Genomic DNA, 14197 nt, shown 5'->3' on the forward strand with positions numbered 1-14197 from the left:
GTGAGGTCACCCTCCCATGTAAAGTCTCATGTCTTGAGTAAGAACGTTTTCTTTTACTTTCTTCTGGAAATTTATGGAAGATGTTAAATTAGTGTATGATAAAATCTGCTTTAGGATTATAATGGCTCATGCAAGCTGATTTTTTCTTTGCTAGGTGAATTTTAAAGAGATAAGAGTGAAAATAAAGGCACTATAGAAATACTATATAAATGAAGGCACACCCCTGCATATGGCCAAATACAGTTGCCATGAGCTCTATTTTTTTCTTTCTTTTTTTTAGACCACTCAGACTGCATCCTCTCCCTCTACCCTCTCTAGAGGAAAGAGAGAATGATCATCAATGGCCAAAGGCAGTCACAGAAGCAACACATAGAGCAGGCTTCATGCTCAGGAGAGGATGCTCTGACTTCTCCTCGTGGTTTTGGGTGCTCTACATGATCAGAGAAACTTCTCTAGTCACATACTATAGAAATAATCCCTGAAAATATTGAACTCTATTTTTTTTTCCATTCAGTTATGCCAGGTGGAAATCTAGGTAAATGGGTTAATTTGGCCCCATTTTTATTCATTAACATACAACAATCTATATGAAATAATCATGTTTGCCCTTTGAAAAACATTCAATTGTTTATTTCAAAATTTTGCCAGTATTTAGTCAAAGAATATGAACAGATGAAAATAGAAGTCTTTGATAAGCTCAACAGAAACAATTTAAGAATCACTGGAGTCCCAGAGACCCAGGAAGAAAAATTTTGCCAGTATAAAGTCATACTAGCATCACTATATAAATCTTCATGCACTAATGATTTTATTTCTGTGTGTTAGATGGTTAAGTTGAAGGATATATAGAGAGAGACATTTTGATTTTAATACATGTAACCACATTCCCTTAAAAATTTCATAATTCTACAAAAATTTAAACATCTTGCAACTACATATCATGTGAAGGTGTGATGCAGAGAGACTCATTCCTGAAGATTTCAGGTGTGTTGTGTGGCCAGAGCCTCTCCAAGTTCAAACAGGTGACTTTGTGCAGTGAAAGCAAAACAAAGTCAAGATGTAGTTTTTTTAAAATAATATTTTATTTAAGCACCATGGTTACAAAAATGTTCTCAGTTGGGTTTCAGTCATTGAATGTGTGCCACCCTTTACCAGTGTAACTTTCTAGCCACCAATGTTTCCCATTTCTCTCCTCCCCCAACCCCTGACTGTCTTTCAGAGAGGCATTGTATTTCTCTCTCACTATCATTGTCATGGTAGTTGTAGGTGCAGTCAATTCTCTAATTGCACTCACCACTCTTTTTTGTAAGCTTCATATCATGGGCCCTCATCTCTATTTATTCTGGGTATTATTACATACTGTCTTTTATTTATATTAAAACCCACAGATGAGTCAGATTATTCTGCGCCTGTCTCCCTCGGACTCATTTCATTAAGCATAATAGTTTTCATTTCCATCCATGTATTTTTTCTGACAGCTTCATAATATTCTATTGTGTATATGTACCACAGTTTCTTTAGCCACTCAACCATTGTAGGGCATGTGGGTTATTTCTAGATTTTGGATATTGTAAATAGAGCTGCAATGAACATATGTGTGTAAAGGGCATTTTTATATTGTGTTTTTGTGTTCCTAGGGTATATCATAAGAGTGGTGTTCCTGGATCATATGGAAACTCAATTTCCTGTTTCTTGAGGAATATTCATATTGCTTTTCAGAAAAGTTGGACCAGTCTGCATTCCTACCAGCAGTCAATGAGAGTCCCTTTCTCCCCACATCCTTGCCAGCACTGTTGTTCTTGTTATTTCTAATGTGTGACAGTCTCTGTGGTATGAGATGATATCTCATTATTGCTTTGATTTGCATTCCCCTGATAATTAGTGATGTGGAGCACATTTCCAAATGCCTTTTGGCCATCAGTAATTCTTCTTTGAGAAAATATGTTTATATCTTCTTTTTAATTTTTGATGAGTTTAGAAGTTTTTTCTTGTTTTTTTTTTATTTTTTTTATTTTTAATTATGAGAACAAAGGTACAAAGAAAGAGGACAAGGTAAAGTTACAGTGGAAGGACAATCACCCATAACATAGTTCTCAGAAGTCCCCTTGCTGATATCTTAACTTTGAAAGAACATCAAGATAAATAAGACAGAATCCATGTACAATTACTTTGTCCCTCAAGTCCCCAGATTGTAACACATTATAATATTTCTTAACAGTACACAAAGCAATCTAAAGCCATAAAACTTACGTAACTCCTTAAACATTACAGGCATAGTATTTTCTTACATTTCCATATACATGCATATTAGCTTACGTTAACCTCAAATTTTAAGTGAGTTCTTTTTAAAGATTAGAGTCAAAGGAGCACAGTAAAAATGGTGTTAGAGTGGCAATTGTTGTTTGCATAGGCCCACCAAAATATGAGGGACATGGAAAGAAATAACCTTGGCCTAAGTACAAAGAGACCCGACCCCTGAAGTTTCCTGGCATAAGACCAAGTCTAGGCTTCAGGCAAGCTAGATCATCCAATCCAATACATTGTCTGTAGTGCCAACACACTTTTATTTTTCACACAGTCTCTGTTGTTGGTATCATGTTTCTGTATTAAAGATCCTGGAATCTGCATATCTTACATTGAAGTCAGGATGTGGAGCATCCTCTCCTTTCACCTCACAATCAAAGGGCAATGCAGGGAGCCCTGTCCTGTAAGCAGGTCGTTGTCGTTGTTAAGTCTTCTCAGTGTTAAGGGAAGTCTCTTTTGAGCAGGTCAAAGTCTGAGCAGTGTAGGTCTTCCGTGGTAGAGGATTGCTTCTAGGTGATGTTATAGACCAGCCTGGATGTTTCGTGGATGGCTTCCCTGGTTCAGGGGAGAATGGATTATGCCCTTTCTTCTGAGGTCTGTGCCAGGTCGTTATGTCAATGTTCAGGGTGTAAGGTCCCTCTGCACTACAAGATTTGTGTGTTCCAATCTCTATTAAATAGGATCTTATTTGTATGTATAGTATTTTCCCATTTTAATGTGCCTATGCAAATAAGAAGCAATGCCACGTGGTGTTATTGGCGCATATGGGGGCCATAAGAACAATTCCAATGATTCCCATGACATGGTTCAATCATAAGCATTAAATTGGGGGACTCTTCCACCAAAATTCCTTGTTAAACAGCTCAAAAAGAGAAGATAAAAAGTGGTTAGAATCATCACTGTATAAGACAAAATTTAGTAAGAATTATAGCTATCCAAAAAAACCCACAAAATATTCTAAAGAAATAAGTGTCCATTTTATGTATCTTGAAACAATTTGCGGTTGTCACACACAATGCACATCTTTGGACTGTGATTAGGATTGTACACTACTGAAATTAAAAAGAGTAATGTAGGTTAGTGATGTTTGAGAGGGGGTTAGATAGTTAAGGAGTTAAAAAGAGCTTTGTATGGGTGTGGAAAAGGGCAGAATACAAAATAAACATTCTGTATTGCAAAACATAACAAAAGAATAAGGAATATTCTGAATACATGAAGTACATGAAGTACGCACGGGGCTTTGGATGCCTAGGGAGGAATTTCTCCCCCCCTCCCCCCAGGGCCCGATTAACCAGGCGTGGCCTTGAAGACCCACCAGGTTTGGGGGGACCTTGGTCCCCTGGACTAGGTGGTCAGCCCATGGGGCCTGTGGCTAGCTGTCCTGCTCAGAGCCCCCAACATACCAGGCAAAGACCCAGAAATCCTGGCATGCGGAGTGTTCTGAGCCCAGCCGAGCCTCTGTAGTTTTTGGATGCCTAGGGAGGAATTCCTCCCCCCCTCCCCCCAGGGCCCGATTAACCAGGCGTGGCCTTGAAGACCCACCAGGTTTGGGGGGACCTTGGACCCCTGGACTAGGTGGTCAGCCCAGGGGGCCTGTGGCTAGCTGTCCTGCCCAGAGCCCCCAACATACCAGGCAAAGACACCCAGAAATCCTGGCATGCGGAGTGCTCTGAGCCCAGCCGAGCCTCTTAGAAGTTTTTTCTTGTTAAGTTCTGTTAGTAAGTTTTATAACTTAGATATTAGCCCTTTAGCTGATGAGTATTGGTTATATAGTTACTCCATTTCTGTGCATGGCCTTTGTGTCCTACACACTATTTTCCTTGAGGTGCAGAAGCTTCTCAGCTTAATATAGTCCCACCTATTTATCTTATCTTCCACTTGTTTGAACAGTGCTGTTTCCTCCTTGTAGATGGCTTTAGTCTCAATGTCATAGAGTGTTTTACCTATGTGTTTTTCTATATACCTTATGGTTCCAGGTCTGGTATCAAGGTCTTTAATCCAGTTGGATTTGACCTTTGTGCAAATGTTAGATGGAGGTCCGGCTTCATTTTTTTGCATGTGGCTGACCAGTTGTCCCAACACCACTTGTTGAAGAGGCTTTCCTTGCTCCATTTTGCATTTCTTGCCCCTTTGTCAAAGATTGATTAATTGTATGTCTGGGAATCATTCTCTGAATACACAAGTCTATTCCATTGATCTGAGGGTCTGTCTTTATTCCAATACCACGCTGTTTTAATGACAAATGCTTTGTAATACAATTTAAACTTGGGGAAAGAGAAGTGATGTCTCCCTTTTCTTTTTTTCTAAGGGTTACTTTAGCTATTCCTGGGCCTTTATTGTTCCAAATGAATTTCAGGAGTGTTTGATTCACTTATTTGAAGAATGTCATGGGTATCCTTAGAACAGGGGTCTCAAACTCAATTTACCTGGGGGCCGCAGGAGGCAAAGTCAGGGTGATCCTTGAGTGCAAAGTCAGTAGTAAGCTTTGAACATTGGGGGGTGTGACCCAAACAACTAAAACAAAACAAAACAAAAAAGACTCCTCTAGGGCAGGGCCACAAAATGTTGTACGGAGGGCCATTTCGGCCCACAGGCCTTGAGTTTGAGACCTCTGCCTTAGAGGGATTGCAATAAATCTGTACAATGCCTTGGGGAATGTTGCAATTTTAATGTTGCTAATCATCCCAATTCATGAACAGTATATATTTCACCATTTCCTTGTGTCCTCTTATTTCTTGAAGCAGTGTTTAATGGTTTTCTTTGTGTATATCCTTCACCTCTTTATCTAAGTTGACTCCAAGGTACATGAGTTTCTGTGTTACTATTGTGAATGGAGTTGTTTTTTAATGTTTATTTCTTCTCTATCATTATTTGTGTGTAAGAAGAACATAGATTTTTTTTGTGTGTGCTAATATTGTATCCTGCCACTTTGCAATATGAATTTATTGTTTCCAGATGCTTTTTGATAGATTCTTTAGGATTTTGTAAATACAGTATCATATCATCTGCAAACAGTGAGAGCTTGACTTCTTCCTTTCCTATCTGGATGCCCTTGATATCTTTTTTCTTGCCTAATTGTTATGGCAAGTACTTCCAAAACTATATTGAATAGAGGTGGTGATCAATATGTGGTTTTATAGAAGAGTCTATGGTCATGATGACTAGGTTTGGGAAATAGTACAAAGACAGATTAATCTCTACTGAGATGTGAAGATAGGAAGATAAGTTGTGAAAAATAAATTAAGGGTTACAATTTGCCTATACTCAAGCCAATATGTCAAGAAAGCACTTGGCCTAAGGATTAATGTTAAGTTTTGAAGTTCAATGGAGAAGAAATTGATAAATGATTCTGTTTCTGCAAAATAGTAAATATATGAACTGAAACTGATAACACTGAAGGGAGATGTAGCTTACCAGATGTTGAAGTAGTTTATAAACACCTTGTAATCAAATTGAGGTAATATGATATAGGTATGAATATCCAATTGTATAGAATAGAGTCAGAGAGATGAAGTTAAGTCTAAATGAGAATGTAATATGAGAACTTAATGGATAACAAAATTGAAGTTTAATTTCTTTGGAGAAGGATAGAGTATTCAAAAAATGATGTTGGTACAACTGGCTAGCCATCTGGAAGAAAATAAAATTGTTCTCCTATCTTACTCATTTTACAAAAATAAACACCAGATGGACTAAATAGTTAAGTGCTAAAAAAATAACAAAAGTTACAAGAAAATCTGAAATACTGTATTGCAGCCTTGAGATGGGGAGATCTTCTTATGAAGGAAGAAACTCTACTAACAGCAATAAAATTGAGCTATTTGGATTATATAAAAATAAGATATTCGAACACCAGTTATTCCATTAAAATAATAAATGACAGACAATATATTTTAAATGTTTAAATTGACAATAAGGGGCCAGAGCGATAGCACAATGGGAGGGCATTTGCCTTGCACAAAGCCAACACAGGACGGATCCGTTTCGAATCCTGGCATCTCATATAGTCCCCCAAGCCTGCCAGGAGTGACTTCTGAGTACAGAGCTAAGCGTAACCCCTGAGCACCACCGGGTGTGACCCAAAAACCAAAATAAATAAATAAATAAATCGACAATAAGATATATATATGTGTGTGTGTGTGTGTGTGTGTGTGTGTATAATTTCAAAGTTTTAGATTGTCAAGTAAAAAACAAACAAACTATCTAATTTCTAAAAGTGAGCAATGTACTTAAAAATATCATTTACATGGACTGGAGAGATAATAAACTGGGTAAGGCTCTTCTTGCTTTAAATGCAGTGACCCACATTCTATCCTGGTCATCACATATTGTCCCCTGAGCCTGCCAGGAATGATGCCTAAGCAAGAGTCAAGAGTCAGGAGGAAGCACTGAGTACAGTGGTGTGAAGCTCAAAACAAATTATGGAAAACAAGCAATAACAACAAAGGGCAATGTATAGGGTAGCAAGAGCAAAAGCTAACAAGCTAGGAGAAACATATAAATAAATGAGAAGTGAGGGAGACACAAAAAAAATACTATAATATTGTTTTAAATCCTTAATATGGCCCAAAAATGTATTGTTGGTGTTTATATTTTGGTGGAATTATAAGTTTTGGCTTTTTTAAATAAAGGAACATGGCTACACATTAAAATAAAAAATGTGTTTATATCCTTCAGCTTTACCATCTTTTCCCTGGAAATTTATCATACAGAAATAATATATATCTATATAATCTATATATCTATATCTATATATATATAGTCTTCAACTATTTTCTATTGCCTCAGGGCACATTTTCTTAGGATATGGAATTAGAAACAACAGTTATATGACTCCAAGGGGCCAAGAGACAATCTACAAAAGTACTCATACAGACACTCATTATTCACTGTCTCTTCCAGAAGAGAGATACTCTTCAAGTTTTTTCACCCACATTTCAAGCTGTTTTCTTGATTTCAACCTAATATAGTCAACAAAATTTTATTTAGTATTACTGGGTGGAATGAAAATATGCCTTTCCTGTGGGCAAGTGATGCATTACAGAGGAAACAAGAAGTGGAATAGCGCTAGATGTTGATGAGAGGAACTAAGAAGACAGCAGAGAAAGAGAAATCTGAATGGGAGGGGCAGTTTTCTCTACAGTGATGTGTTTGGGAAAGTACTGCTTGGGCTGAGGGATAGCCCAGTATGTGCTAAGACTCAGAACATAAAACAGATAGGTGTCATTTAACCATGATGATACTATGCAGAAATAAATCTTCAGGTCATTTCCTTGTTATGTGAATGAACAATCAGCAGTGGATTTTGTATCCTCAGGGGTCGTGATGAACAAAAGGCACAGAGATCAAACCAAAAGACACCTAGGGGGCCAGAGAGATAGCACAGTGGTAGGGCATTTGCCTTGCACGCAGCAGATCCAGGAAGAAGGTGGTTTGAATTCCGGCATCCCATATGATCCCTTGTGCCTGCCAGGGGCTATTTCTAGGCACAGAGCCAGGAGAAGCCCTTGAGTGCTGCTGAGTGTGGCACCCCCCCCCAAAGACACCTAGAGTAAATCAAAAGGCATCCAAGATTAAATCAAGCACAGGGGAAACTGATGTTATCAACTGACACAGGAACCAAGACCTGCATGAGGCTAGTACCAGCATTTTGCTCTGAGGCTATAAAAGCTTGAAAACAAGAGGCAATAGAAATTTGAGGCCATCAAACTCAATAGGGTTTGGGCTTGGGAATTGCAGGGAATTCAGTCTATTTGGGTTTTCCTGAAGCACAGTCAGCCTCTAACATGGGAAGGGGTCTTTTTCCAGTGAGCATGTGCTTGGGGAACAATGTAGGGCACACACATAGGACATGTGTGGCATGAGTATCACACAGCACTGCTTAGACATCCTCCTGCCAAGCACAACCAATAAGACCCCCACCCATTCCATTGTAAGGTCTAAGTACAGCACTTTGGTTCAGCATCCCTAGGAGTGACCTCTGGAAACTGAGCACTGCTAGGGAGTCTCCGTACAACCTTTGCATCCTATTGATTCTTTTTCTATTTTGCCTTTTCATTCATATATTTTGAGGTTTCTCCCATTTTTGTTAACATTTACTACTCACAAACACACATAGTTAATCACTCTTGTTCCATTGTATTGATGTCACGATTTATTTGACTTGTTCCCTGTTGTTATGGTGCATGTAGACTATTCTCAATCATTATTAGAAATGAACTGCAGACCAGACAGGTGTCTCTGTGGTAAAGCGCTTGCAGGCATGAGACCTGGGCTTAATTCCCAGCAATACAAACAAAGAATCAGAAATAAAAGCTTTGCCTCCAAATAATGGTTTCTCTCCTCATTTTTAGAGAGAGGAGGAGAGTGCACCTGGCAGTGCTCAGGACTTACTACTGGCCCTGTGATTAGGGATCACTCCCGACAGGGCTCAAGGCACTTATATTGGGTGCCAAGTATCAAACCAGAGTGGGCTTGCAAGAAAAATAGCTTACCTGCTGTATTATCCCTGCAGACCTTTGCTCATCATTTGTGAAAATACTGTGTGTGGTGTTAGGGTAACTTTCTCCTGCATGTGCTCTGACACTCTCATGGGTGCCCTTGTCTTTTTTTTTTTTTTTTTTTTTTTGGTTTTAGGGCCACACTCGGTGGTGCTCAGGGGTTACTCCTGGCTATCTGCTCAGGAGCTCCTGGCAGGCACGGGGGACCATATGGGATGCCGGGATTCGAACCAACCACCTTGGGTCCTGGATCAGCTGCTTGCAAGGCAAACGCTGCTGTGCTATCTATCCGGCCCCAGCCCTTGTCGTTTTTTAAAGAAGAATTTAACTAATTTGATCAAGTCGATGGGCATAGATAAGGCTTCTGGCATCTTATGGGAAGTTAGACATCTGGTAAAGTTGTACCAATTTGTTCCAGCAACGAGTTTCTTATATTTTCTTGAAATTGTAGCAACTTTGGCGCCAACAGGTTAGTTATTCCAGTTAGCTTGGTACCCAAAAAAAAAAAAAAAAAAAAAGACTTTACTGTTATAATCCCCAGAGATGAGGGCCGGAAGGACCGGCTCACAATATGAAGCTTACTACATAGAGTGGTGAGTGCAGTTAGAAAAATAATTACACCAACAACTACCATGACAGTGTTAATGAGTAGGAAAAGTAGAATGCCTGTCTTGAATACAGGCAAAGGGTGGAGGAAGAGGGAGATAGGGGGCATTGGTGGTGGGAATTTTGCACTGGTGAAGGGGTGTGTGTGTTTTTCATGCGACTGAAACCAAACTAAAATCGTGTTGTAATCACGGTGCTTTAAGAAAAAGAAATTAAAAAAAAAATCACCTCCCCAAAGATTACCCCAATTTTAATCTTTAAAAATACTAATAATTGGGGCTGGAGAGATAGCATGGAGGTAAGGCGTTTGCCTTGCACGCAGAAGTAAGGTGGCTTGAATCCTGGCATCCCATATGGTCCCCCGAGCCTGCCAGGAGCGATTTCTGAGTGTAGAGCCAGGAGTAACCCCTGAGTGCTGTCGGCTGTGACTCCCCGAAATACTAATAATTATGGATGCAACTATTCGTTTGAGAAGCGAAGTCTTATTCTCAAATTGCAGAATCACAGAATCACTCTTTACATGATCTAAGGGGGGAAGATGTGATAAAATCCAGGCAATAATATCCAGGAGTTTCCCTGCAGGATTCAGTGTTACTGTCATTTTAGGTGCCTGGAGAGAAAGTGAAATAGCTATGCACTTAGGAATGACCGTGTATCCAGCCTTGTCGCAGCAGCAAGGTAAGACAGAACCTCACAGTCAGAGGCAATGCCAAGCTCTTTACACTCACGATCACCTCCCTTTCCGTCCATCCAAGACTGACAAACTTGCTCTTCATAGAGGAAGCATTGGCGGATGGCCTCCCACCATGCCATAAAGTGCTGACCTTCAAGGGAAGGAACAAAAAGATGAATCCCTTTCTTTCCACCGGTCCCTTTTTATTTTCCCCGTGGAATTCTTTGTGTTCTGCGTCCAAATCTGCTCAGAGGACATGATTGAGACGTCGTCCTCTTGGGCTCCCCGTCTTGCCATCAAGGTACACAAAAACTATGATGTTGAACTTTTAACTTTTCGTTTCTGCGACTCAGCAACGTGCCGGACTAGCTAGGAGCCAGGCTAGATGCGGCCGTGGCAGACAACCCTGCACAAGGTGGCTGCTCGGACCAGGCCAGGTGCTGCTCGACACGGGTGAAGCCTGGGTCCGGTCTGACGACAAATGCAAAGTGGCCGGCTGTTTTGCATTCTTGCCATCTCCACGCCCCACGTCCGGCGGCGCAGGAAGGGGCTGGGAGGTGTTTCCCCTACGTTCTTCTACGTCTCCTACTTAACCGAATCGGTGCCTGCGGGGCGTAGACCGGGCCTCTGGTCCCTGGCAGCTGCTGAGCACATCCCGGCCTCGGGCCAAGTCGGAGCTGCGCCCGGGCGTCGGGGAAGCGGGGACCCGTCCAGGAATCGCAGGTGTGTGGAGGTGTGCGGGTCCGAGCGTCGGGCCCGGCCAGAGCAACGTCGGCTCCAAGTGCTGCACCCTGCCCTGCCCGACACCTGCACCTGGGACTCAGTGAAGCTCATTCACCCGCTCGGCTCCTCGAGGGAAGCCCCCGGGAGAGAGGCGGGTCTGGCGGCGCTGCTGCGGGACACTCACCCCACTTTCTCCCGGCTTGTGCTAGGGCCCCAATTAATTGGCTTGCTGCCTCTTTCCGCTCCTCGGAGCACGAGTGCAGGAAGGCACCGCACCGTGCTCAGGCTCTGTGCAAGAAGTTTTCGGAAGTTTCCTGGTTCGGGTGTGCCAAGTCTTTCTTTCTCCCCCCTCGGACCTTGGCGCTGCAGCCCGCGGCTCCGAGAATCTCCCTCTCCGCGGCTCCTGCGCCTCAGTTTTTCCTGCACCCGCAGAGCGTCTGGTGTTTGGGCGCTTGCAGTTCTCCTAGGGCTTGGTGTGCCCTTTCCGCCTTCCCAGAGCCCAGCGCAGTTGAACGCGCCCTGGCTCTGGGTCCTGCCCAAGCGAGGGCGCATTTCGGGGACCAGAACCCGAGACTTAGTGCACTAGATTGTCTTAGTCTCGGAACCCATCGCCTCTTTGCACAGAGAAAGTTGCCATCCCGGGAACCTGAAGCCTGGAGTTGCTGAGCATCCCGGGGCTCAGGATTCAACCCCCGCAACTCCACCCACCAAGCCCCCGGACCCTGAAAACGGACTGAGCCAAGGCGCACTCGAGTTCTCCCCGAGGAACCGTCCCGCCGCGCGCGCGCCCTTGCTTCTCCACTCCAGACCCGGGCGCGCGAGCGAAGCGAGTCCAAACCCCGTTCAGGCGGAGGGTTCGGGCCCGGCTCGGGGAGGTCATGGCCAACTGCTGCTGCTTGTCGGCCGAGGAGAAAGAGTCCCAGCGCATCAGCGCCGAGATCGAGCGCCAGCTCCGGCGGGACAAGAAGGACGCGCGCCGCGAGCTCAAGCTGCTGCTGCTCGGTGAGTGTGGACGTCTCCGGGACCCCCGAGTCACGCGCCAAATCTGCTGCAGAATCGCCCAGGCTGTTGAGGGTCTATAGGGGAAGGAAGTTGAGGGAGAACTTCGGATCCACACTTTGCACTTACGGGGCTTGGAGCGCCCAGTTTTAATCAGAATCTAGGGCGTCGCGGGGTCGCATAAGAGGGGCTGAGTTCGCAGCGTTGTCCTTAGACATTCAGTTGGCGCGCCAGCCCTGAGTGATGAAAGGCAATGCAGTCATCTCCGTCTTGGGGTGAAGCGTGAGCCTCAGCATTCCTTGACCACACGCTTGCACCCTCTCTTCCCTGTATATCTTTAGCCAGCCAAAAGCACAGGCCTTTGCACAAGTCCAAAGAGGCCTTCCCTGGTGGGCTTCCAGTGAGGCTTTCTAGGGGCTCAAGTTTTAATGCTTCCGGGCTCAGCAGATTCCTCCTTGGGCCCCTTCAGTCTCTGCATAGACAGACAGAAGTTCTACTTTCAGAAGTATAAGTGGCCTGAGAGGGGCCTATTAGGCCCATTACAGTGGGTAGGTGACTTGCCTTGTAGCACCCAACCTGGGTTTCATTTTGGCACCCCATATAGTCCCCCAATCATCAGGAGTAACTAAATATATATATATATATATATGTATATATATATATATACATATTTTTTTTAAGCACCGTGGTTACAAAATAGTTACTAAATAGCTTACAAAATAGTTCATGATTGAGTTTCAGGCATAATGTATGCTCACCAGTGCACTTTTCCCACCACCAATGTCCCTAGTTTCCCTCCCAACCACTCTCTCCTCGGCCTCTCTCTCTCTCTCTCTCTCTCTCTCTCTCTCTCTCTCTCTCTCTCTCTCTCTCTCTCTCTCTCTCTCTCTTCTCTCTTCTCTCTCTCTCCCCCCCTCTCTCTCCCCCCACCGTGGTTTGCACTGTTGCTAATAAACGGGTGCCATGCATATCACTTTATTCCCTTCCAGCACCCAGTTCTTGTCCAGAGTATCAGTTCCAACTATCATTGTTACAGTGGACCGTTCTCTATCCTAACTGCATTCACCAGTCTTTGTGACAAGCTGACTGGTCCTCTTGATTCTCATCTCTATTGTCTCTGATATTATCACCATACTATCTTTTATTTTCCTGATTCCCACAAATGAGTGAGATTATTATATATCTAACTTTCTCCCTCTGATTCATTTCAGTCACCATAATAATCTCCATATCCATCCATATCTAAACATTTTATGGCTTCATTTTTTTTCTAATAGTGGCATAATATTCCATTGTGTAGATGTACCACAGTTTCTTTAGCTACTCATCTGCTCTCAAGTTGTTTCCAGATCCTGGCCATTGTAAATAGTGCTGTGGTGAACATAGGTATATGCCTAGGAGTAGTACTGCTGGACCATATGAAAGTTCAACTCATACTTTTTTTTGAGCAATATCCATTTTGTTACCAGGTGTAATTTTGGAGTTAAGAGCCAGGAATAACCCTTGAGCTTCACTGGGTGTGACCCCAAAACAAACAAACAAAAGAAGCAAAAGAAAAATACTCCAAGTTTGCCCAAGTTGTCACTTAGGCAAACCTCCAACTTTCTGGCATATTAGGACCTACTTTGAAAGGCTATTTGAAGGCCTTGTTTATTTTTTGGACCTGGGTATTAACCTATTGATTTTTTTCCCAGGGAACTTGCAAATACTTAAGCATTTTTTTAAATCCCTACCTTTTAGATTCTGCAGAAACATCTTTTTTTAAAAAATTATTTAAACACCATGGTTACAAGGTTATTCATAATGTTATTTTTCCCACAGATAAAATTGTTCATGATTGAGTTACAATCATACAATGTATAACAACCTTCAACAGTGCACATTTCCCACCACAAATGTCCCCAGTTTCCCTCCCCCCCTTCCTGATGCCGTCTTCCCTCCCACCCACCCACTCTACCCCTCCTGTTCCTGGGATAGGCATTTTATTTCACTTTTTCTTTCGGTCTTGCTCTTTCTCACTCACTCGCTCACTCTCTTTCTCTCTGATTTTCTTTTTTGACACTGTGGTTTGCATTACTGTTAATGGAGGGTTGCCATGCATGTTACTTGATCCCCTTTCAGCACCCAGTTCTAGTCCAGAGTGATCAGTTCCAACTATCACATTCATAACTGAATTGTAGAACCATCTTTTAGACCAGCTAACTCATTTCTAATACAAGAACCACCTTTCCATAAAGAAAAGTGGAGTTAGTTAGGACAAAATAGAGAAGGAGTTCAGGCCTGGTAGGGTGACCCCTTTGGATTCATAGACCACTTTCTTTTCTTCAGTCTCTGTCCCTTCATGTAGGCCCAGGGACTCTGTGTATTTAATATCGCTTCAGCTGGTCAGGAG

The 14197-nt window shown here is 42.7% G+C and overlaps 1 protein-coding gene and 1 non-coding gene across 2 annotated transcripts in view; one reads left to right on the top strand and one right to left on the bottom strand.

The window, feature by feature from the left end:
• Positions 1 to 280: 280 nt before the first annotated feature.
• On the bottom strand, positions 281 to 495 carry LOC126005467 (small nucleolar RNA U3). The gene has a single exon (XR_007494540.1). It is a non-coding gene; the product is annotated as a small nucleolar RNA U3 (small nucleolar RNA).
• Positions 496 to 11684: 11189 nt separating this feature from the next.
• GNA14 (G protein subunit alpha 14) overlaps positions 11685 to 14197 on the top strand; it is a 221498-nt gene continuing 218985 nt past the window's right edge. Inside the window, exon 1 of the mRNA XM_049769763.1 lies at positions 11685 to 11808. Coding sequence (XP_049625720.1) covers positions 11685 to 11808 — 124 coding nt within the window. The remainder of the gene's footprint in view (positions 11809 to 14197) is intronic.

This window comes from Suncus etruscus, chromosome 3, assembly GCF_024139225.1.
Source record: "Suncus etruscus isolate mSunEtr1 chromosome 3, mSunEtr1.pri.cur, whole genome shotgun sequence".
NCBI lineage: Eukaryota > Metazoa > Chordata > Mammalia > Eulipotyphla > Soricidae > Suncus > Suncus etruscus.